This window comes from Mirounga angustirostris, unplaced genomic scaffold, assembly GCF_029215605.1.
Source record: "Mirounga angustirostris isolate CCGP_5_RB_7025 unplaced genomic scaffold, mMirAng1.0.hap1 SCAF_4, whole genome shotgun sequence".
Taxonomy (NCBI): Eukaryota; Metazoa; Chordata; class Mammalia; order Carnivora; family Phocidae; genus Mirounga; species Mirounga angustirostris.
This window is the reverse complement of record NW_026991712.1, coordinates 106,068,037-106,092,113: the sequence shown is the minus strand read 5'-3', so window position 1 is coordinate 106,092,113 and position 24,077 is coordinate 106,068,037. Positions and strand designations below refer to the sequence as shown.

The 24,077-nt window shown below is 39.5% G+C and overlaps 1 protein-coding gene across 1 annotated transcript in view; it reads right to left on the bottom strand.

Moving 5' to 3' along the window:
- Nucleotides 1–2,884: 2,884 nt before the first annotated feature.
- Nucleotides 2,885–24,077, bottom strand: part of EXTL2 (exostosin like glycosyltransferase 2) — a 49,451-nt gene continuing 28,258 nt past the window's right edge. Inside the window, exon 5 of the mRNA XM_054512712.2 lies at nucleotides 2,885–3,013. Coding sequence (XP_054368687.1) covers nucleotides 2,900–3,013 — 114 coding nt within the window. The 3' untranslated portion in view covers nucleotides 2,885–2,899. The remainder of the gene's footprint in view (nucleotides 3,014–24,077) is intronic.

Genomic DNA, 24,077 nt, shown 5'->3' with positions numbered 1-24,077 from the left:
AGCCTCAAGCTGAGCTACGCGCTCACGCGCACAGAGTGTCATGTTCGTGATAACCAGTGGAGCCCTGGGAACCAGACGTGCAAGAAATAGCCATGTTGCAATGGTGCAGACAGTCACAGCTAATGGCTTGGGTGGTACGTTTCTCTTTCTGGTTTCTAAGACTTAGGATCTTATTTTCCTCCTCCTCACCTTCCTTACTTACCATGCTTTTGTTTCATTATTGTCAGAGAGTTTGATCCATTTTATTCTTATGCAGAAAAGCGTAGTCCTTCCTGGCTGCTGGGTTGGATTTATTTTTATATCCAATAGGAATCAGGTCAAAGAAGATGGTCTCAGAATGTCTCATATCCGGACCAGCTCACCCACCAAGATTTTAAACTTCGTTCTTCTAAAATGTTGATAAACACAAGTGGGAGGGAATTTTCTTTCAGTTTTCATCAGATCTGAATCTTTAGATTTTTTTGAATTCCATGAATCAGGGGAACTTCCCAAGAAAAATGAAAGCTTTGGAGGCCACAGGGATTTTAAAAGGGTTTTGATCTTTCCTTCAAGGTACTCCCCAGGGAATATGATGTGCGAAAGCTTCATTTAGCTGACTTATTACTATTAAGGTGAATTGTTTCATTTCCTTTAGAAAATCCAAAAAGGAATTTTTTTCTGCCGCTTTCAAGTGATAAATATCTAAAAACAATGTGTCCCAGTATAATAAGGACTTGGGTGTTACTTTTTCCTCTGTTAAGAGAATAAACAACTCCATTCACAAACTGCCATTAAATTAAATTATTAATATCAATGGAATTTGAAACTGAATAATAATAAGACTTGATATCATGTTACTTTTCCTGACATTTTCTGGGCTTCTTTGTTGATTGGAAATTTCATTGCAAAATGAAAGCCTAAAGAATAAATTTTTTTTTTTAAAGATTTTATTTATTTATTTATTAGAGAGCGAGCGAGAGAGAAACAGCATGAGAGGGGGGAAGGTCAGAGGGAGACATAGGCTCCCCGCCCAGCCGGGAGCCCAATGTGGGGCTCGATCCCAGGACTCCGGGATCATGACCTGAGCCGAAGGCAGTCGCTCAACCGACTGAGCCACCCAGGCGCCCCAAGAATAAACTTTTCTTAAGAGAAGGAAATTTATTTAACCAAAATGCCTTATATGTAAAAAAAAAGAAGCCGAAGCCCAGAGAGGTTACATTCTTACCCAAAGACACAAAGCTAGTTAACAAAAGCCCTGATTTCCTAGTTTCTGTTCAGTAGTGTAAAAACAGCTGTTTACAATAGGCATGGGTTTACGTTGTAAACATTTATAGTCAGGCAAAACATAGCAGGAAATTTGCAAACATTGCACACATGCTGTGAATATGTACCAAGCCCAGGCCCCTTTTTTTGTCACATTGCTGTTACAGTTGCAATAATCCCCTCCTTTTGCTAAAGATGAGTTAAGAAAGGGAAAGAGGTGAGAGTTACAAGATAAGAGCAGTGTCAAAACCTGCCCTGCTCAGCGGGAAGCCTGCTTCTCCCTCTCCCACTCCCCCTGCTTGTATTCCTGCTCTCGCTATGTCTCTCTCTGTCAAAAAAAGTAAATAAATAAAATCTTAAAAAAAAAAAAAAAAAAGAATGCATTTAGGAGAGAAGTGCTGGGAAGCTGTCCAAACACGAAGAAGCCGTCCTATTTTTAGAGACTCCCCAAGGCCCCCTGTTGTTGACTTTATGGACTCAGTGCTTCACACCACCAAAGGAAGAACATTCACAATTCTTTCCAAGTTCATGGCGACAAGTTGCACTTTTTACAGCAACAGAGGCATCGGCCTCCTTACCAAATATGGATATTCAGTTGAAATCTGAAATCATCCCAGACTAAGGTAAGGAACAAACTTTAATAAGAAAAAGGGAATGTTACAATTACCCTAGCCAATGTGATGACATTTATTTGAGGGCAATGTGCTGCGGGGATAGAGAACCATAAATTCTCCCCTTGTTATCCCCTCCTAACTGCACTGGGAATTTCCTGAGCATCCAATAAACACTCTTATTTATGGAATGCTGTGTCAGGCGCCTCCTTGTGCCCCATTTCAGATCCTCCAGCCTCACCTCCTGTTCCAGCCACCGCTGCAGCCACCTGTCTAAGGTCGGCTTCAGCCAATTTAGCGCAAGAGCAAACTCTCTCCCTGTGTGCCTCTCACCACCTGCCTTGCCTGGAGCTTCTCTGCCGCCCTCAGGTATGGAACGCCTATGCAAACCTGCTCAACACTTGTATCAGTCAGGGTTCAATCAGAGAAGAACCATCAGGAGGTTTTATAGATATTTCCATTTGTTACAAGGATTTGACCTTATACAAAGATTTGACCTCATGGATGCTCGTTAGGCTGTCACCATAAGGCTGTTGTTCTCATATCAGGGGTGATGTATTACTGTGTCTTTCTTCCTCACTAAGCTGTAAGCTCAACAAAGTCAAGATCTTCACCATGTTTTTGGTATATTCATTAATGTGTCTCCATCACCAAGAAAGATGTCTGGTAAATAAGTATTTGTTAACTAAATGCGTTAAAATGTGTGATTTGATAAACTGCCTTGAAGATCACAACTCAAGGCAGAAATAAACACTAACTGAAAAAGGGTATACAGTCAACCCTTGAACAATGGGGGGGTTAGGGGGCACTGATCCGGTCGAGTCAAAAATCCACATATGACTTTTGACTGCCCCAGAACCTAACTACTAATAGCCTACTATTGACCAGAAGCCTTCCTGATAACATAAACAGTTGATTAACTTATTTTCTGTTATACGTTATATAATGTATTCTTACAAGAAAGTAAGCTAGAGAAAAGAAATAGTTACGAAGAAAATCATAAAGAAGAGAAAATACATTTACAGTACTGTATTGTAAAAAAATTCTTATATAAGTGGACCCATGCAGTTCAAACCTGTGTTATTCAAGGTCAACTGTATACAGTGCTTCTCCAGGGATAAAAACTGGGACTGTTCTCCTTTATCATTTTTAGAAGTAATCTGGAAAAAAGAGAACAGAGAGAAATTTTCTGGATTTCTAGAAGACATGTAGCTCTTCCTAAGAAATTGAAAACCAATGGAAATAAATAGTATGAAAATTTTAATGCTGTGTATGCAAGAAAATCAGCACTATTTTTCTGTATGGAAAAATGCCAGATAGTACAATCGAGAAAAACAGTGCAAACGTAAAGGATCACTGGCCATTAAACAGGGAACCAAAGTTGGTATAGACTCACCAAACAAGATATCATTCTAGTGTATTGCTGTGCCAGAAAAGCAAACTAAATGCTAAGCTTGGTTAGGAAGGAAGTTGGAAACCATAATGTTGTTGGTGGGCTATTTGAATTGTCTTGCTTTCTCTTCAGAACAAAAGCTTAGTCAAGGAGTGGTGGGCTGCTTGGCATTATTCTCCAGACCTTGTGCTATGTTCAGCAGAAAGGTATGCTTGACCAGAGAATACGTCCTCAGATATGGACAGACCTGATTGTTCCAGTCTCTTCCCTGTACATGCTGGCTCACCCTCTCCATGATGAGGCATGTATGGTACCTCATTCATAATGCATTAGAAGCAACTTTTTGTTTAACTATGGTGGCCTGGGAATAGCCTTATAGTTTTCTGTATCAGATAAGAATTTGGTGTTTAGGCATAGGCATGGCCACTGCTGAGAATTTTTCTAGGTGATGGAGAAGGAAGAGAAAGGAGGAGGATGAGGAGGAAGATGAGGAGGAAATTGAGGAGGAGGAGAGGAGGGGGAGGAGAAATTTTATACTTATTGTGCTCTTTCTAGGTGCCAGGAACTATGCTAAAAATGTAACATTTATTATTTTTTAATGTTCTCTATAAGGCATGTGTGTGATTACATCCAGTTTACAGATGAATAGGCAGAGCTTAGAGAGCTGAAGAAACCTGCTTAAGGTGACACATTAATAATTATGGAACAGACTCAAACACATGTAGCCTGATTCCAAAACCTGTTCTCTTAGACCTTGATCTTTTCAATACTGAAAGTTAAAAATTAAGGGGCACCTGGGTGGCTCAGTTGTTAAACGTCTGCCTTCAGCTCAGGTCATGATCCCAGGGTCCTGGGATCGAGCCCCGCATCAGGCTCCCTGCTCCGTGGGAAGCCTGCTTCTCCTTCTCCCACTCCCCCTGCTTGTGTTCCTGCTCTCGCTCTCTCTCTCTCTGTCAAATAAATAAATAAAATCTTTTTAAAAAAAGAAAGAAAGTTAAAAATTAAGTAAAAATGTAGATTGATATAACGAATACCTATATGCCAACTACCTAAAATGAACATGCATTCGTTCATTGTTTTTGGAAAATCTTAGACCATTCTTGCTTCAAACATGTTTGTATGTCCCCTTGTCCTTCCCCTCCCTTTCTGGGTCTCCAATTGCTTGTATGTTAGACCATCTGATATTATACCACAATTCCTTATGCTTTTTTCATTTTCTAAAATCATTTTTGTCTGTCTTCCTTGGTTTAGATAAATTCTATTAACTTATCCTTGCACAAAGTTCTTTCACATCCAGTTGAATCCTAACTGCAAGTGAATGTCTCCTCAGAAAGTTTCCTAACACCACACTCTTCAGCACTCTTCTACTACTGATTCTCTTGGTTGGAATTTGAGATTAAATCCATTTGCTATCTCAGACACTTGTCTGATAATTGTGACTACAACTCAGAACACTTCTTAGGCACTGACATCAATAGGTACTGAAAACTTCTCAAATTATGCGATATCAGAGACACCTGATTGTTTATTTGCACATGCCCAATCTCATTGAAAGAATGTAAGCTCTTAATACAGTAGTCGTAAAAGCTCCCATTTATCGAAATCATGGATCAAGCACTATACAAGTTTCTTTACTTATTTTAAAATTTATATAATCCTTATAATAATCTTGTTTTAGTATCATTACAACCACTATATACAGATGAAAAATTTTCTAATAGATTTCAACTAACTTTCTTAAGGCCACCCAGACCTCAAATTTTAACCTCAGTCTGTTTTAACCATCATGATGTTCTAGCTTCTAAACATTTAGGAGACATGGTGGTGATTTTCCAAATCATTTCTTCAGGGCCTACACACTCATCTTCCAGCCGCTAGAACAATCAGCTACTGATTGCTCATAACTGCCTCTTTCTCTGAGTACTGTCTTGCCCAGGGTTCTGCCCCTCAAGGAGTGGCCAAGGACCAATGACTACCCCCTCGCCCTAATCCACTACATTTCTGAAGGGCTATCCCAGTTCCAAAGCTCCTCATAAAATTGGCTGAGGCCTCAGTTCAACCACATTCCTGGTCAGTTTTTCCTTCTGCTGAGTCCTGACTCTTCCTCTCTGCCTCGTAAGTAAGTCTCCTGAGAACACCCCCCAAAAAACCCTCTGCACAGCATCTGTTATGGATTGAATGTTTGTGTCCCTCCAAAATTCATGTTGAAGATCTAACCCCCAATGTAATGGTATCTGGAGGTGGGCCTTTGGAAAATAATTAGATTTGGCTGCAGTCATGAAGTATGGGACCCTCATGATGGGATTAGTGCCCTTATAAAGTGAGACACCAGAGAGCGTGTGTGCTCTCTCTTTCACTCTCTTTCCCTATGGGAGGACATAGTGGGAAAGCCAGGGAGAAAACTCCCACCAGAACCCGATTATGCTGTCACCCCTGATCTCAAACTTCCTGTCTCCTGAACTGTGAGAAAATAAATTTCTGTTGTTTAAGCCACTGAGTTTATGGTATTTTGGTATGGCAGCCCAAGATGACTAATGTAGGGTCTGTTTCCAGACAGCGCTATCTAGGATATACCCACTTGGTATTATAAGTCTTGCTTTTCTAAATAGAATAAACTAGTAAAAATAGTAACAAAAGTAATTATACCTTATATGAAATAAAATAATTTAAAGAAACAATAAAAGTCTTTCTTTACCATTTTATAATTACATGGGTTAACTTCCTTGTCCCACACTCCACACTCTTGTTCTTTTTTAAAAAAATTTATTCTTTCATTAAAACAAAAAACCCTCATGATGTCATATTTTATACGTACAAAATAAATTATGCAACATGTATTTCAATTGGAAAGCAAAATAATAAAATAAACAGTTGTTAATCCATTACCCACCCTCAGAATTTTAATATTACCAATGTCATGGAAGGTACCTGTTTTTCCCTTCCTGACCCTATTGACCTGTCTCTTTCTTATCTAGATAAAGTTAACCATGATCTTGAGGCTTGTGTTTACTTGTAGTCTTTTTATGGTTTCACCACTATATATATATGTATATATATATATATATATATATATATATATATATACACAAATAAATATATACACAAATATATATCAATTTGTTTTTGTTTTTGAAATTCATAAAAGTGGCATATCACACTGTACAAATCATTATCACCATATCCTTACTAGAATGTAGGCTCCGTGAGAGCAAGGACATTCATCTGTTTTGATCACTGATATATCACAAGTGGCCACAACAGGGCCTGGCACGTGGTAGAAGCTCAACAAGTATTTGTTAACTGAATAAACAAAAGTGTGACTCTTCTGAATCATTTCCATCCTTCTTTTCCTATCTGAAGTTTGACAGTTAAGTTTAGTTGTTGAATGGATTGGGTGCTGACTGTCAGATGCCATGTTGAGTAGCTTACTGTCCTCCCTCATATAGGTTTCAGTGGTCTGTGTGTGATGTAAGCTGTTGTAAATAAACCTATTTCAATAAGTGTGGATTTTCTTCCTGCTTATCCCTGCTGTTTCATTATAATTATCCCAAGCCAGAAATAATTCTTCAGTATAATGAATTTTGCCCTAGTCACTGAAGTTTTCAGGATAAGACAAAAATATGGATTTCCTTCCTTCTGCTGCTAAATCTCAGATTCTCCTATGCAAGAAGAATTTTGCAGTGTTTCTGAGATGTGACCAAATTTTAGAATTATAAGGGCCTTATAATATATACACTGTATTTTTTTTAAAGATTTTATTTATTTATTTGAGACAGAGAGAATGAGAGACAGAGAGCATGAGAGGGAGGAGGGTCAGAGGGAGAAGCAGGCTCCCTGCGGAGCAGGGAGCCCGATGCGGGACTCGATCCTGGGACTCCAGGATCATGACCTGAGCCGAAGGCAGTCGCTTAACCAACTGAGCCACCCAGGCGCCCTATACACTGTATTTTGATATGCCATCATTGGTATACTTTATACATCTTTATGTAATATACACCGCATAATTTCCTTGAGTCCCATTTTTACTTACACAGAAATCACCTTCAGAGATTTTTTTTTTTTGGTTAATATGTATTTCCTATGTTTACTTTTCTTTATTTGTTTATTATACATTTAATTTTTCTTCCCTTTTACTGGCATGAAGTCTTTGCTGGAAGTCCCGTGTGATAAAACTTACCATATATAGAATGTTACCAACATTTGCTAAGGCATTTAACTCTAAAGACATTTGGATACCATGCAAAGTTGTTTTGTGAGGGAATTGTGCAGTAGAGGAGGAAGGCTGTTTCATGATTATAGCAGGGTTTTTTGTTTTGTTTTGTTTTGTTTTTTTACTGAAATAAGGGAAAGAATCTCTGGTGTTTTTTGTAGTGTTGTCGTGGACTTCTATTCATTGGCAAGGTGTTCTGGTACACTGTGCTTTGCAAAACTGGAAATTCCCTGAGGAATCTCCAGGAAAGCTGAATGCCATCTAAAGGGAAAAAAAAAACAAAACTGAAACCAGGGAGCATAATATGTGGGAAAAGAACCTAGCAAAGTAGAACTGTGCCATTTTCTAAAGGTTCACATGAGTTTGAAAGACTTTTATGTTTGGACATAAACATACATATTGTTTGTTCTCATTGTTGCTTTTTCTTAGTCTATAATCAATGAGCAAGTATCTGTTGAATACTCATGTTTACTTAGCACTGCTTGAGACACTGTGGGGTATTCTAAAGAATAGTCAATATGGAGGACGCCTGGGTGGTTCAGTGGTTAAGCGTCTGCCTTAGGCTCAGGTCACGATCCCAGGGTCCTGGGATCGAGCCCCACATTGGGCTCCCTGCTCTGCGGGAAGCCTGCTTCTCCCTCTCCACCCGCCCCCGATTGTGTTCCCTCTCTCGCTGTGTCTCTCTCTGTCAAATAAATAAATAAAATCTTAAAAAAAAAAAAAAAAGAATAGTCAATATGGACCCTGCCCTTCAAGAGCCTACAACTGAGTAGGAGGAATAAAATCAACACACTTAAGCCACAAGGCAAAGCAAGATGGTACTTAATTACTATAAGGGCTAAATTATGAGGTACAGACTATTAGTACTGTCAAATTGAGTGGGAAGAGATACATGGAAGCAGAGGGCAGGGTCTCAGGATATTCCAGTATATTCCAGTAATATTCTTTCCCATCCATGTGGTGATCACCTGGGTGTTCTCTTTAGAACCATTTGTTAAACTGTACACATATGTTTTGTTTACTTTTGCTTATAATTCACAATAAAAATGGTAAAGGAGAGAAGGGGAAGGAAATGAATAGAGCCTGGAATCACTGGGACAAAAATTTGTGAAAGAAATAGGACTTAAGGTGGGCTTTAGAACAGGCCCACAGGAGAGAGCGATCATACAAATGCAAATGGAGCATGGGCGTGGGTGGGTTGGGTACAGGTATATGGCAGGGAGAGAGGGTCCCCACCAGAGAGGACCTGGAGTGTGGGGTGGGGAGGTGGTTGGGAGGTGCAGTGGCTAAAATAAAGCTGTGCAGTGTAAGAGTCAGGGTAGAGGGTTAGAGGAGAGGACCATGAGATGGAGGCAGAGGAGGTTAGCCTCTGGTGCAGTAGGACATCCATACGTCATGGGTTTTAAATTAGGTGACAGACTGATGACAGAAGAATTTAAGAAACACTTAGTACGGCTGTGGCCTGCCTTTTGGATGAAAACGGGATGGAAGCTGGAGTGAGGAAGGGAAGCAGAAGTTGAATCACACCAATGGTGAGGGCCACCCGTCTGTCTCACTGGAGAGGCAGAAGTACATGTGACAAACACGGCAGGGGAGGCATGTCTACCACTGGGCAGCTGACAAGATGAGGGGACAGGCAGGTTAAGTTAACCTCATATTTTACAAAGCCAGGGAAATGATGGTGCCAATGACAGAGTGGTTGGTAGAAGTAGTTGGTTCGAAGAGGAGGTAATTTTAGGCTTTCGAACATAGAATTTGAGGTGAGAATGACAGCTAGGCAGTAGAGATCCTGGGGCAGATCAGAAGCACCTAGAGAAATTTTGGTGAGCGTTTTCTAGTATAAGATACCACAACAACCAGAAATGAATCCACATCTTGTGTTATATAATCTATCACAAAGTACCTAAGCAGTGCTTCTCTCACATCGAAGATAAGGCTAAAACTCAAGGTAATTTCCCCTCCTTGAATATGATAGCCATGCCCACCAGTATCCATTTCTGACATTTCTATGACTAGTCCAAAAGCAAGACTTGTGTATTTTATTGGAGGAAAAAGGCAGATATTCCAGCTGATGGTGGTGTCTATCAAAGATGAACTGTTGTTACCACCTTCTGAATCTTTTTGATTATGTGTCTTTTGAACAAAATTGGAGAATTCTACTATAGAAGTGCAAATCTACAAAACTCCAAAGGGCAGATAGAATCAGAGGCAGATTTTGATTCAATTAAAAAAAAGCACTTTCTAAAACTGTGAACTACCCATAAATGGAAAAAGCTAATTATATTCCCTCTTCTGGAAATATTTTAGCAAATGCCTGACTCTGTAGAGATTCTATATATAGGATTCTTACTTTGAGTAGATGATTGGACTGAAAGACCTGTACAACACTTCTTATACTTATTCCCTTCCTCTAAAGTATTGAGAGTAGGTGAGAAAAGGTTTAAATAATACCAGTGAATTTGTTCATTTATCCATCTAAGCAGTGTCTGTACTCTTCGTATGAGCTAGGCACTGGGCTAGGCCCTAGGGATGCAACAGAGAAATAGACACTGATCAAGGCTTCAGTGAGTCGTCTATTAAGGGATAAGGCAAACAGAGTGTTAAATGCTACCATAGAAGTAATACTTGGATCTCTGGGAGTGCAAAGTTCCCTCTTGATGGGTCAAAGAAGACTTTAAGAGTAAACAACATATAGTCAGAAACATCAAATATTACACTGAACCAGATTGTTGAAGACAGAGGAGTCTTAAGTTACTTCCATGAGTATACTTGTTCAGCATGCACTATCTGAACACAAAAATTCTATAGTTAAGTCTACCGTCAGAAATCAAAGCCTTCTAGAAGGTCTTTTAATATGACAATGTAAACTGCAGTCTCAGACACGTGTTTTGGGTTCACAGGAAACCTAAATCCAATTGAGACTGAAATATTTAAAAATCTAGATAATATCCTTATGTAGTGGGATGATAGTGTGAAGTATTAATCGTTTTCCCCCCATATTACCTTTATCCTGCATCTCCCCTATCCAGGCTGCTAGACTGGATTGTTCCACTGCCTCCAAAGAGAGGGGCAAGTAAGAAGGGTAGGCGAGGGGGTTGCAGCACAACCAGAAAATAAGGACATCAAATTCTTGGCAGGCTAACTAGCAGAGGTGGTTGTATAAATGGAGAAGAGCAGTTACAGCCTGAGCTCGTCCTCCTGAGGGGATTTTTGCAATAGAAACTCAGTTGCTACAGGAAAATAAAATTATCTTCTTAAAATTTCAGATTTGTGATCTGAGAACTTCACACTCAGCTCTCAGTATGTATGAGAAATTTGATGGTTAATGCCCCCAAATAATAATTTAAATGAAAATTACAACAACCAATAAATTACAGGTTTATTTTGAGGGGAGACGTGATGTTTTCTAAAGTTCTATATTTCATATAGGCCCTTGCCCTCTCCTTAAAAGAGGCTGGAGGATTCAAAACTACTTCAAGTTCTTGTGGAAAATAAAAATTTGCAATGCTGTGAAAAAGATGGCTCAAAGTCAATTAAGAATTTTATCTCCATCCTTTAGAGAAATAAATTCATGCAGAAAAATACAAAGTGAGGGAAATCATTTTATGGAGGGAAGGAACTGACAGATTTTGATCACCCACTATGTGCCAAGCATTGTAATAAGAACACGACATATAATCACCCTAACCCTCTCAACAACCCTGTGAAATAGATTAAATGATCCTCTTGTTGCAGATGATCAAAAAAAAAAAAAAAAAAAAGACAGATTCAGTGGACTGAATCAGGAACTGATCTAGAGCCATAATATTCATCTAACCGTCACAGCAGGAAGGATCTCATTGACCAATTATTCTGTGCAGATCGTTCTGGAGTAACAGTTTTAGAAAATATGTATATGCAAAGTATCAAAAGGAAAGTGCTCCACTTTGGCTATCTATTCTGAGTCATAATACTAAGACTAACTGAATGTTTATTATGTGTTGGGTACTATTTTGAATACTTGTATGTATGGATTCATTTGAATGAATCACAAAAGTCCTGTGAGGGGGATATAATTATTATGCACAGTTAATGACTGAGAACCTGGGGCTCAGAGAGTTTGTATCATTTGCTCAAAGTCACACAGCTAGAAAGTAATGGAGTCAGGATGTGACCTCAAGCAACTGGTTTCAGAGTCCTAGATACATTACTGATGCCCCCAGCCTCTCTTACTCATTCATCCAAGTCTACTGTATACATTTGTCTGCATTATGCCCTCTGAGGCACAGAGAAAAGTACAAGATGTAGTCTTTACCACAGCTTATAAATTAAACTATCTGGTTTAGTCTACCTTTGAAATACATGTGTGTGTGTGTGTGTGTAATTATTCTGATGCCCAAAAATTCCATTACTGTGATTACCTAAGGCCATCTTAGTGGTGTTCGTGAAATAAGACCAGTGAAGATCCCAGCACAAGACTGAAAAGATCAATTATAGCAATAGAGATCCACTCAATTTATTTTGGACCTATTCAATATGGTCTTATAAAAAGAATCATGCCAATCATAATAAATAGTTAAATTTATTTACCTATACTCAACCAAACATATTAGCAAAAAAAGACACTTGAAAAATAATAAATATTTTCTAAATATTATAAAATAATAGTAAGTAAAATAATTGGAATGTAGCCAGATTCTTCAGTCTAGCTGCTCTTAATTATAATATATTAAGGGACTTTGTGTACATATTTTCTAATCCAGTTAAAATTGGTTTTGAAGATTCACCGAGAACTGGGGATTATCCAGATGACTAAAAACAGTAGGATAGCTTCCTAAAAAAGAAAGAAAACGCATTTAGTAACTACTTTTCTTCTGTGGATGATATTGTATTTGGGATATGTCATTTAAAACAACAACAAATATAAGCGGCTAACTGGGAATGGAAACGAACAATATAGGAAAGTAGATCTTTCATTTTATTTTTTTAAAAGATTATTTATTTATTTGCAAGAGACAGAGAGAGGGGAGCAGAGGGAGAGGAGGAAGCAGACCCTCTCCCCCCGAGTAGGGAACCAGGCTCCGTGCAAGACTCTATCCCAGGACCCCAGGAAAATGACCTGAGCCGAAGGCAGATGCTCAACCGACTGTGCCACCCAGGCACCCCAGGAAGTAAACCTTTTAAAGCACAGCTCTAATGATGGTCTAATGACTTCAGTATTTTCCACAAAGGAGAAAGAGAAATTCTTTTCTGTTAGTGAGTGGAGAAGAAATAAACTAAAGGCTTGAGCAGAAAAAATGAAGATACTAGACAGTTTCTGAAGAAAAAAGAGAAATACAGCTAACCTTAGCTCCAACAAGGAATAGTTTGGTAAGCAGTATTGAGTGCCCAGCAGATTTAGAGAAAATAAAATTACAGAGGGATAATTGTATGATTGGGGAACTTTTTTCCTTTAGAATTTAGCTGCCTGAATGGAATAGCAGCAGAAGTATTTTTTAGGGTTTCCAGCGTTGGGGCTTTCTTAGGTAGGGTGGGTCCCTGGCAAAGAGGCAGAAGAGTTGCATAAGTTATTAAGATAAACTTTAAATCATTAATGATAAAATCCAGGCTGAGTATGAAAGGTCAAGAGGTAATAGAATACAATGAGTGGAGTCTTAAAGACCTGGAAGATTCCATGAAGTCAAACATGAATTCTCTTCCCTTTTATCCTTCCCACAGTTCAAACATAGAGGTCAAGGAAGTTCCCTCTTGTACAAAAAAACCACCAGTAACTTTTGATATCAAACAAGTTCCTACCACAAATTACTATAATATGTGAAGGATGCTAAGTGAGCTTATCAAAATGAGAATTTATTTATATAAAACTCAATGAAAAAACTTTGGTATATCAATAGTGTCCAGTGAAATTGAAGAAGTCATCTGGCTAAGGTCCCCATACAAAAATACCTAACTGAGAAAAGCAAAACTATATGTAAGAAAGGAAGTAAAGAATTTCTGTAACTATCAAGAAAAATGTCTCAGTCTGCTACTTCATTTTCCAAATCTGGCAGAAAAAGGTTGATCTTTAAAGTCAGATATTTTGGAAACTGTCAACATGGGTCAGTTTCTTTAATTCTCTAAGCAGGAATAACCTTCTAGGAGTGTACAAGTTCATGTTTGTAGAGCACTTTGCCCAGTGTCTGTCCTATGTTAGGCTCAATAAATATTTCATTAAATTCCTGGCAAAAGAAACTTGATCATAGACTATTCTAGTGATTTTTTAAAAACACAGGTCATGTTCCACAAGTAACAGTTTCTTTTTATTTTTTATTTTTTTAAAGATTTTATTTATTTATTTGACAGAGAGACAAAGCGAGAGAAGGAACACAAGCAGGGGGAGTGGGAGAGGGAGAAGCAGGCTTCCCCCTGAGCAGGGAGCCCAATGCGGGGCTTGATCCCAGGACCCTGGGATCATGACCTGAGCCGAAGGCAGGTGCTTAACCACTGAGCCACCCCGGCGCCCCAACAGTTTCTTTTTAAATTTTAAAATTATGAACTGCAAAGTAAAAGATTGGAGTAGAGGTTGATTACCAAACTTATTAATAAAATAATGCCTCTCAAAAGTTTTCTTGTAAAGTTTGCATGAATTTGGATAGAAAAGCTCACAATAAGAGAAAATAAAGGTCTATCCAGTGGCAGGCTTATGATATGAAATATGATGTTTTAAGGACAAAGCTCAGATATGAAAGACTAATTTGCTTTCATTTTTAACTCCTTCATTCTGCCAGGTGTTAAAAAAAAAAACAACAACAAAACAGTTTAACCAGAGCCACGCAGGCTTAGGAACTTTGGGTTTAAATTCAAACAACTCATTTTTTTTCTTTCCCGAATAGTCCTTGGGATAACTTCAAATTTCCAAAAGAATTTATAGGATATACCTACTATAATTAATTCTTCTGATGAATAACATTCTAGAATTTTTCTAAAGTTATATCAGCCTTGCATTCTTGAGATAATCTAACTTGATCATGATGTATCGTGATCATTTTTTACATTCTACATTGCCAGTTTTAGTTTACTAATTTTGTGTAGAATTCTTAAATCTACATTAAGTAAAATTGGCCTGTAATTTTCCTTTCTCATACAATCCTTGTCTGGTTGTTATCAAGGTTATATTAAACTCAAAGAATAGAGTAGGGAATGTTCCTTTTTTTAAATTTTCTATAAGAGTTTGCAAAAGATAGAATAATCTTTGCCTTGAAAATTTGGTCAAACATTCCAATAAAATTATCTGAGATTGCTGTTTTCTTTAGGGAGATGCACAATTACCTTGTAAATTAGTGTTTTTAATGGTTATTGAACTATTTCTAAAGGTTTATATATTTTTTCTAAATTTTCAACTTATTAGCATAAATCAACTGAAGTATCATTTTATTATCTTTTAAAAATTTTACTGGATATGAAGTTATCTTCTTTCTCCATTGCTAACCTTATTTATTTGTGCCAAATTTAGTTTCCTTTATCAACCTTTCAAGAGGTTTGTCCATTTTAATAGTCTTTTCAAAGAACCGACTTTTGACTTTGTAGATCCTATTTTACTGTACCTTCTGTTTTCTAAACCATTAATTTTTTCCCTAACTTTATTATATTCTTTCTTCAAATGTTTGTTTTTCTTCTGTTCTTCTAATTTTTTAGGTTGTAAGTACAGCTTATTTATTCTTTCTTAATATAAGCATTTAAAGCTATATATTTTTCTCTAAAAACTACTTTTGCTGGCCTCTTATGTTTTGATATGGAATATTTTTATTATTTTTAGTTATAAACACTTATAATACACATCTTAATTTCTCCTTTCCAAGTATATAAGAATTTTTTTGCTTGTCTTTTATGGTTGACTTTTAATTTAGCTAAGTTGTATCCAGTAAACATGTTCTGAAAATAATTTGAAATTTGTCAACCTTTGCTTCAAGGCCTAGATTGTAGTCAGTTTTTGTAACTGATCATTGATAGGTATTTAAATAGATATGTCTAGTAAATTAAAAGTTACAAAAGTTACCTTACCTTTTAGTGAAGGAAGACAAGAGCTAGATAAAGAGACAGGTAAAATATAGGGTGTATCACATAACAGTGTCCTAAGCAGAAACGTGAAGCAGAATAAGGGGACAGCCTCACTGGTAAGGAAATATGTGAGCAGAGCCCTGAGAAACTGGAGGATGCCAGCCATGCCCATATCTGAGGGAAGAAAAGCCTTCCTGGGAGAAGGAATAGCCAAGGTAGGAGATGGAAGTCGGCTTGGTGTGTTCAAAGAACAGCCCAGATCCCATGGGGCTAAGGCAGAGTTAGTGAGGCATAGAATAGTAGGTTTTGAGGTGGGGGAGGGAGGGCAGGACCAGATCATTTAGGGGCTTATGAGACACCCAAAGGATTTTGCCTTTTCTTTTTGAGTGAGTCTGGAAACTGTGAGAAGAACTGTGATAGGTCTGATTTTAACATTTTTTTAAAGATTTTATTTATTTATTTATTTATTTATTTATTTATTTATTTATTTGGGAGAAAGAGAGAGAGCGTGGGCACACACAGAGGGAGAGGAAGAAGCAGACTCCCGATGAGCAGGGAGCCTGATGCGGGTGGGGCTCCATCCCAGAACCCTGGGATCATGACCTGAGCTGAAGGCAGACGCTTAACCAACTGAGCCACCCAGGCGCCCCTGTCTGACTTAACATTTTAAAAGCTCCCTCTGTTGGGGCACCTGGGTGGCTCAGTCGGTTAAGTGTTGGACTCTTGATTTTGGTTCAGATCATGGTCTGAGGGTCATGAGGCCAAGCCCCATGTCAGGCTCCATGTGCTGGGCATGGAAACTGCTTAAGTTTCTCTTCTCCATTAAGGAGGGCATGTGATGTAATGAGCACTGGGTATTATATAAGACTGATGAATCATACGTTATATGTTAATAAAAAAAAGATTCTCTCTCTCCCTCTGCCCCTACCTCTGCTTGTGCTCTCTTTCAAAAAAATAAGTAAATAAAATAAAATCTCCCTCTGTTGAGATCATGGCTAGAGGTTTGATGAGAGAAAGGTGAGAATATGGCATTTCATTCATTTAGTTTTATTTACTTCATTTAGTATGTGATTATTGGGTGTTAAGAACTATGCTAGCTAGTTTGTATTCATTATTTCATTTAATTTTTAATTGCTCTGAAGGAGATCATCATCATAATAAATAACCATAATAGTAATAGCTAACATTTATTGACCACTTATAATATGCCAGGCACTGTTCTGGGCACTTTAATCATTTAATCCACCCCAGAACCAATGAGAGAGATAAAATTATTGTCCCTATATCACACATTTGGGGAGCTGAGGAATGGAAAGATGAAATCACTCACCCAAGGTCAGCTGGCTGAGCCCAGATAGCTTAGCTGCAGAGCTTTGTCTCGCAGCCACTGCATAATATGACCTCCCTTGTGATAACCTCACTGAGATTAACAAACTTGCCAACTTCACATCCTACTGAGTGATGGATCCGTAATTGGAACCCAGGTCTATCTGACTCCTGGACCCAGGTTCCCCGGTGATAAATGGTACCAGCCCATAGCCTCTCTGCAAAGCCCTGTTGGTCATGAGGGGTCAGAGTGAGAAATGGTCAGTGGCATCACCTTAGGATAGAAAGGTTAGAACATTCTGTAGGTTGTGTGTTCTTTCGTTTTGTTTCATGCTACCCTTCGGGTATCACTCTCTGTACTCTGTCACACTTGATATGCTTGCCTTTTTCCATTCCTTAAGAACAGTGGACATTTCTTCTCCTCTTTTGTATCTCGAGCATCTAACACAGTGCTAGGCAGAAGGTGCTTAATAAATGTTTGTGGAAGGCTAAATGATTGCTTAAACTCCTTCCTAGAGAAGACGAACCAAATACATAGGAGCTTAACCTACTGCATGTGAAAGAAAGATGCTAACTCACCAAGTGTCAAGTAGAGTGCCTGTCTTCGTCAACATATTTCATAATCACTGAGAAGCTGAGAAAATATGTGGCGAGAATATACAAATTACTCAAAACGAGGCTCAGAGAAAAAAATAAGTTAAATAAGTAGCTCTAAGATGCTGAAATTTACTGATCTTTCATAAGTATTTTTAAAGATTTATTTATTTATTTGAGAAAGAGAGAGAGAGAGAAAGAGAGTGTGCAAGTGGGGCGAGGGGCAGAGGGAGAGAATCTTCAAGTAAACTCCCCACTGAGTGTGAAGTCCCACACGGGGAGGTCATGACCTGAGCCGAAATCAAGAGTCAGGTGTTTAACCAACTGAGCCATCCAGGAGCCTCAGTCTTTCATAAGTATTTAAACAAAGGTGTCAGATATGTTAAAACAACAACAATAACAACAACAACAAGATAGCAGGAAGGGAAAAATGAAGGGGGGGCAATCACAGGGGGAGACGAACCATGAGAGACTATGGACTCTGAGAAACAAACTGAGGGTTCTAGAGGGGAGGGGGTGGGAGGATGGGTTAGCCCAGTGATGGGTATTAAAGAGGGCACGTTCTGCATGGAGCACTGGGTGTTATACGCAAACAGTGAATCATGGAACACTACATCAAAAACTAATGATGTAATGTATGGTGATTAATGTAACATAATAAAAAAAATAAAAGAAAAAGAATAATATGGGATTATTATTCCAACAAAAATAAATTAAGATTATTGTTTAGTTTCTGAAAAAAAGATAAACAAAGGTGTCAGGAAAGTTGGAAGTGATTTTTTTTTTAAATAGCTTTTTAATAATAGGGCAGCATTAGGGTGGCTAATGGCAAGTGGTAGGTAAATATTTTTTTTTTAAGGATTTATTTATTTATTTGAGAGAGCGAGAATGAGAGAGAGAGAGAGTACATGAGAGGGGGGAGGGTTAGAGGAAGAAGCAGGCTCCTCGCCGAGCAGGGAGCCCGATGCGGGACTCGATCCAGGGACTCCAGGATCATGACCTGAGCCGAAGGCAGTCGCTTAACCAACTGAGCCACCCAGGCGCCCAATGTGGTAGGTAAATATTACTGAAACAGATCCAGAACAAACCTAACTTTCCACGTGATAAACATTTTATCAGCAATGCTATATGGAAATTCCTCAGGTCTAGAGATTGCCCAGTCCTTGTTCCCTTCTACCCAGTATCCTCGAAAAAGAAGAAGAAGAGGAAGAGGAAGAGGAAGAAGAAGAAGAAGAAGGAGAAGGAGAAGGAGAAGAAGGAGGAAATCAACAGGCCCTAATTTTTTTTGTTGGGGGGAGAAGAGTCAAGAATATGGCTGACAGGGGCGCCTGGGTGGCTCAGTCGTTAAGCGTCTGCCTTCGGCTCAGGTTGTGATCCCAGGGTCCTGGGATCGAGCCCCGCATCAGGCTCTCTGCTTGGCAGGAAGCCTGCTTCTCCCCTCCTTCTCCCCCTGCTTGTGTTCCTTCTCTTGCTATGTCTCTCTCTGTCAAATAAATAAATAAAATCTTTAAAAAAAAAAAAAGAATATGGCTGACAGCTATTTTAAATGAGGGACCCTCAATGGAGCATTTTGCTGCGGTGGGTCTGACTAGAAGGACCCATCATATTTGCATGTAATCTGTAACTGCAGTCCTGTTGTGAACCGCACTGCTGCCAAGAATGGTAGTGAGCTGAATGTATGGTCAGAGTCAAATTACAAAAGAAAATCTGCATTCTCTTCAGATAATCTCCTGAGGTCTTCCATAACCTCTTTCTCAACCCTCGCATCTCCATTGTGACCAGAGTGGGGGGCGGGGGGAGAAGTAGAATGTTTCCTTGTTAGAAGTAATTTTCATCCCTTTTCAGAACTCCATACTGTCCCACTGGGGGTTGGAGGCTGAGGGCAAATCACATGCTGTACCCTGTTCCCTTTCCAGTATCTTAGTCCCTCTCCACATGCCCTCCGTCACCCATTCGGATAAAAAGGTAAAATTGGGTTTAAGTAAGCCTTAAGGAGAATATTGAAAGAGAAAAATCACAAAGGAGCAAATTATACCAATCAATTATATGCATTTTTAATAAATCTCAGGTGATTTTTTTTTCCCCAGCATTACTTCCATTTACTCCCACAACTCCTCTTGGAATTACTGGCATCTTTGGCCTTCTGAAAAGAATAGGGAAATTACAAAGCCCTGCACAGGGCAGTGTTTTTCTGAGTAGGATAGAAAACACTAGTTAAGAATATGAGCTTTGGAGTCCACTGACCCAGCATTGAATATTGTCCTTTTACTGTGTGGCTTTGAAGAAATTACTTAATCTCACTGAGTTCTAGCTTCTTTATCAGTTAATTGAGGATAATAATACCTATCACATAGGGTTGTTTAAAATATATATAAAGAGTGTTCCGTAAAAGATGATGCATGCTCTATTGTAAATGGTCAAGAAATGGTAGATGTTAATATTATTGTTACCATGACATTTAATTCATTCAATAGAGGTTATTAATTTTTAATCCAGAAGTTGTACTGACTGTACTCACTTTAAATTTGTGATTGCACGGGGCGCCTGGGTGGCTCAGTTGGTTAAGCGGCTGCCTCCAGCTCAGGTCATGATCCTGGGGTCCTGGGATCGAGCCCCACGTCAGGCTCTCTGCTCAGCGAGAGCCTGCTTTTCCCTCTCCCTCTGCCTGCCACTCTGCCTGCTTGTGCTCTCTCTCTGTCTCTCTGTCAAATAAATAAAATCTAAAAAAAAAATTTGTGACTGCAAATCTCAAATGGTTCAAAACACTGTTAGACCATTCTAATTCATTTCCATGCAGACTTCATTACCCTCCTCCAAGTTAGCTATTCCATAACATCCTCTCTTCTCACATCTCTAGTATCTCCCTCTCTCTCTCTCACACACACACTCACACTCACACTCACACCCAACTGGTACTCATACTCAGACCTTAGTTTATAGAGACAACAGAGTGATCAGACGGGAACTGCTCTCCTTTCCACCATGAAATCCATAACTTGCCTACATCTCTGTTCATGGACTTTGCCTTCCCTCCTTTTTCAGGAGAAGAAATGTCCCTGCTCCGCAGGCCCCCCTCCCCTGAGCTTAGCACACATCCTCCCTGGCCTTCCTAAGGACCTTACTCTTGCCTTGTGTGTTGGCTGTGTCGCCTCTCACATGATTCCAATCTCACTGTGGCCCATGGTTCTGCCAGGCCCTCCTCCCTTCTCTGTTTACATTATCCCCCTGGATGATTTCACCCAGCTTCATAGCTTTAAATATCACCTATGCTTTAATGACTCATCCCCAGTGTTCCTCATCACAGTATCTATTACCAGTATCCCCCTTATTGCTCAGGCCCCAAACCTAGGAGTCCACAAGTCCTGTATAGCTCACAGCAATCTCCAGATGCATCTCAAGGCTAACTACCTTCTCACAACTCCAATACTACCACCCGATCAAACCTACCATTTCTCTCTTGATCAGGGTTTCTCAACCTTGGCACAGCACATTGACCAGATAAGTCTTTGTCATGAGGGGCTGTCCTGTGCGGGGTAGGCTTTTGAGTAGCATCCTTGACCTCTAGCCACTATGTGCCCACTCCACAGCTGTGACAACCAAAAATCTCTCCCAACTGTGCCAAATGCCCTCTGGGGGGCTAGGGGTGCAAAAACACTCCTGACTGAGAACCACTGGTCTAGGTCAGTGCCAGCAATCTCTTCGCTGGTCTCCCAGCTCCACCATTGCCCTTCTAAAATCTGCACCCCAGAGCGATCTTATTAAGGACATAAATCATAACATCTCCAGCCCCAGCTTAAACATTTCAGTGGCTTCCTTTGAACACAGTTCAAGCTTCTGACCTTCTTTCCTTCTACTCTCACCATCTGTCTCTGCCCTTTACTCACTCTGGCGTTCTTATTGTCTGCCAGACTTGCCAGGCTCGTTCCCATTTCAGGGCCTGTGCCTCTGATGTTTCCCTCTGCTTGAAATTCTTCTCTTCCCACAGATCACACATAGTTACATTTCATCATTCAAGTAACATCTCAAATGTCTCCTCCAGCTTTTCCTGGACCCCCCGCCAAAGAAATCCCCTAAAGCTGCTCTCCATCAATTACTCTATTTTATTTTATTCATCAGTACTAAAATTCTGTTTTTATTTTGTTTGTTTGTTTTTACCTACTTACCGTCTGCCTGCTAACATGCCAACTCCATGAGAGGAGAGGCTTTATCTGGTCTTGTTCCCCACTGTATCTTTAATTTGTTGAAAAGTCCCTGACCAGAATAAACGTTTGGAAATGATTAACTGACAAATTGTTAGCTAATTGGCTGATTAAACACTATGTGAGCCTCCTCCTGGGTTTGGAGCTACAGCTAGAAAAATGAATATTGAGACGTGGTTTCTGCCCTCAAGGAGCTTGGTCCAGTGGAGGCTTCAGAGAAGTGAAAAAGTAATCCCAATACAGAATGGTAAGTGCTGTAATGGAGAAGCCTAGGGGTGGTAACAGTATTCATGGCAGAAGCCCTCAAGTCAGACCTGGGGCAGCCAGAGAAGACTTCCCAGAGAGGGTGGCATGAACGAGTGAGTCAAGAGGGGTAAGTTGGAGTTAGCTGGGTGAGTGGGTGTTAGGGACTGAATTGTGTCCTCTCCTCAGTTCATGTGGTGAAGCCTTAACCTCCAGTACCTCAGAATATGACTGTTTGGAGATAGGGCCTTCCAAGAGGTGATTAAGTTAAAATGAGGGTGGCCCTAATCCGATCTGACTGGTGTTATAAGAAAGAAGTTTGGACACACAGAGCGGCAGCTGGGATGCATGCACACAGAGAGACTGCGTGAGGACTCACAGAGGAGGCGGTCATCTGCAAGCCAAGGAGAGAAGCCTCAGAAGAAGCAACCCTGCTGTTACCTTGAATCTCACACTTCTAGACTCTGGATCTGTGAGAAAATCAGTTTCTGTTGTGTGTGGTACTTTGTTAAGGCAGCCCGAGCAGACCAGTACAGTGGGGTAGGAGAGGGAAGTGTGCTGAAGGAATGAAAAGCAGCTGAGTGTGGAGTGCAAGCTGGGTGCTGGCAAGAGAGGAAGCTGGAGAGGTAAGCAAGGGTGAATTCATGAAGCCCAGGGGAGGAATTTCGGTGCTGTGGTGAGGGATCTCCAGAACACTGCAAAACTACAGGCCGCAGAGTAAGGCGGTCAGATTTGCCTGTGAGAAAAAGAACTTTAGCGGTACCATAACAAATAGATTTCAGGAAGGCAATCCCAGAGACCCTGAGGGCAACAAGGAGGCCTACAGCTTTGGAGTCCAACAAACCAACACTCTGATCCTGACTCTGCTATTTAAAAGCCCTATAACCTTGGGCTAGTTCTTCCCCTCCCTTTGCTTCTATCTCCCCACTTGTTATTTTAGGCATAGTAATTTTTACCCCATAGTAATTTTACCCCATTTATGAGGATTAAATAAAACAGCGTATTTAAAACACTTAGCATAGTACTTGACACATCATAAGCAATGATTGGTAGCTATTAAAATGTCTAATGTGGTTATAGTAGACCTGGAAAAAAATGGACAAACTTAAGAGATCTTAAGGTAGATAATCTGGAAAATATGGCGATTAATTTTAAGTCTGGGAGTAAGGGAAAAGATGAAATCAAAAAGTTTCCAGACTTTTGACCGGGGAAGCTTTGCATTACAGTGTCAATTCACCCAAATAGGGAACATAGGGAAGAAGCAGGGAGGAGATGAGGATAAGTTTAATTTTGGATGTGTAGTGTTTGAGGGATCCCTGGTACATTTAAGAAGAGTTGTGTCATAGATAGTTGGATATAGGGTCTTAGGTTCAAGAAAGAGGCTTGGCCTAAAGATGTAGAGTAGGTGGATGAGACTATCCAGAGAAAGTATGCAGAGTGAGAAGAGGAGCAGAAGGTAGATAGAACTCCCAGGACACGGCCACAGGCAGGAGAGGAGATGGGATAGGAGGTTGAAAAAAAAGCCAAAGAGGTATGAGAAAAACAGAATTAAGACAAAAGAGGAAAGAAGTTTTATAAGACATTAGTCAACAGTATAAAAGCCAAAGAGATATCAAACAAGTTAAGGATCTAGACATACCCATGGGACTGCGTTATGTCTAGACATCAGGCAAGACTTGGAAAGGGATTGTTTCATGGAACAACAGGGATACAACCCTACTGTGATGGGGCAAAGAGTAAATGAGAAGTGAGGAAGTGAATACTGTGAACTTCATGAAGGAAAAGAGAGAGAAGACTACCGGTAGAAGGAAAATCCTTTTGCTCCTGCAGATTTCATAACTCTGAAATTTCTGCCATTTTAACTTCCTTTGATGCCAGGGTTCTTAACCTTGGGTCCATAGACCCCCCTCAAGTGGTCCATAAATAGAATTCAAGGGGTCTATGTATTTAGAAAGGAGGAAAAGGTACAACTTTAATCTCGCTAGTCTGAAATTTAGCATTTTTATCAATTATGAATATAGGCAAAACTACAAAAGATTAGCAGTACCTGTGACTGTCAAAAACATATTTTCATATCATATTACAGTTGTCACAGATTTCTCAAAATATCATTTACACTCATCACTTTTATGAAACTATGGTAGTTATCAAACCTACTGCTAGATCTCATTAACAAATCATTTAAACATATTTTGAAAACTGTATTTAAATGTAATTAGTTTTCTTTGTAATCCTAGGTATTT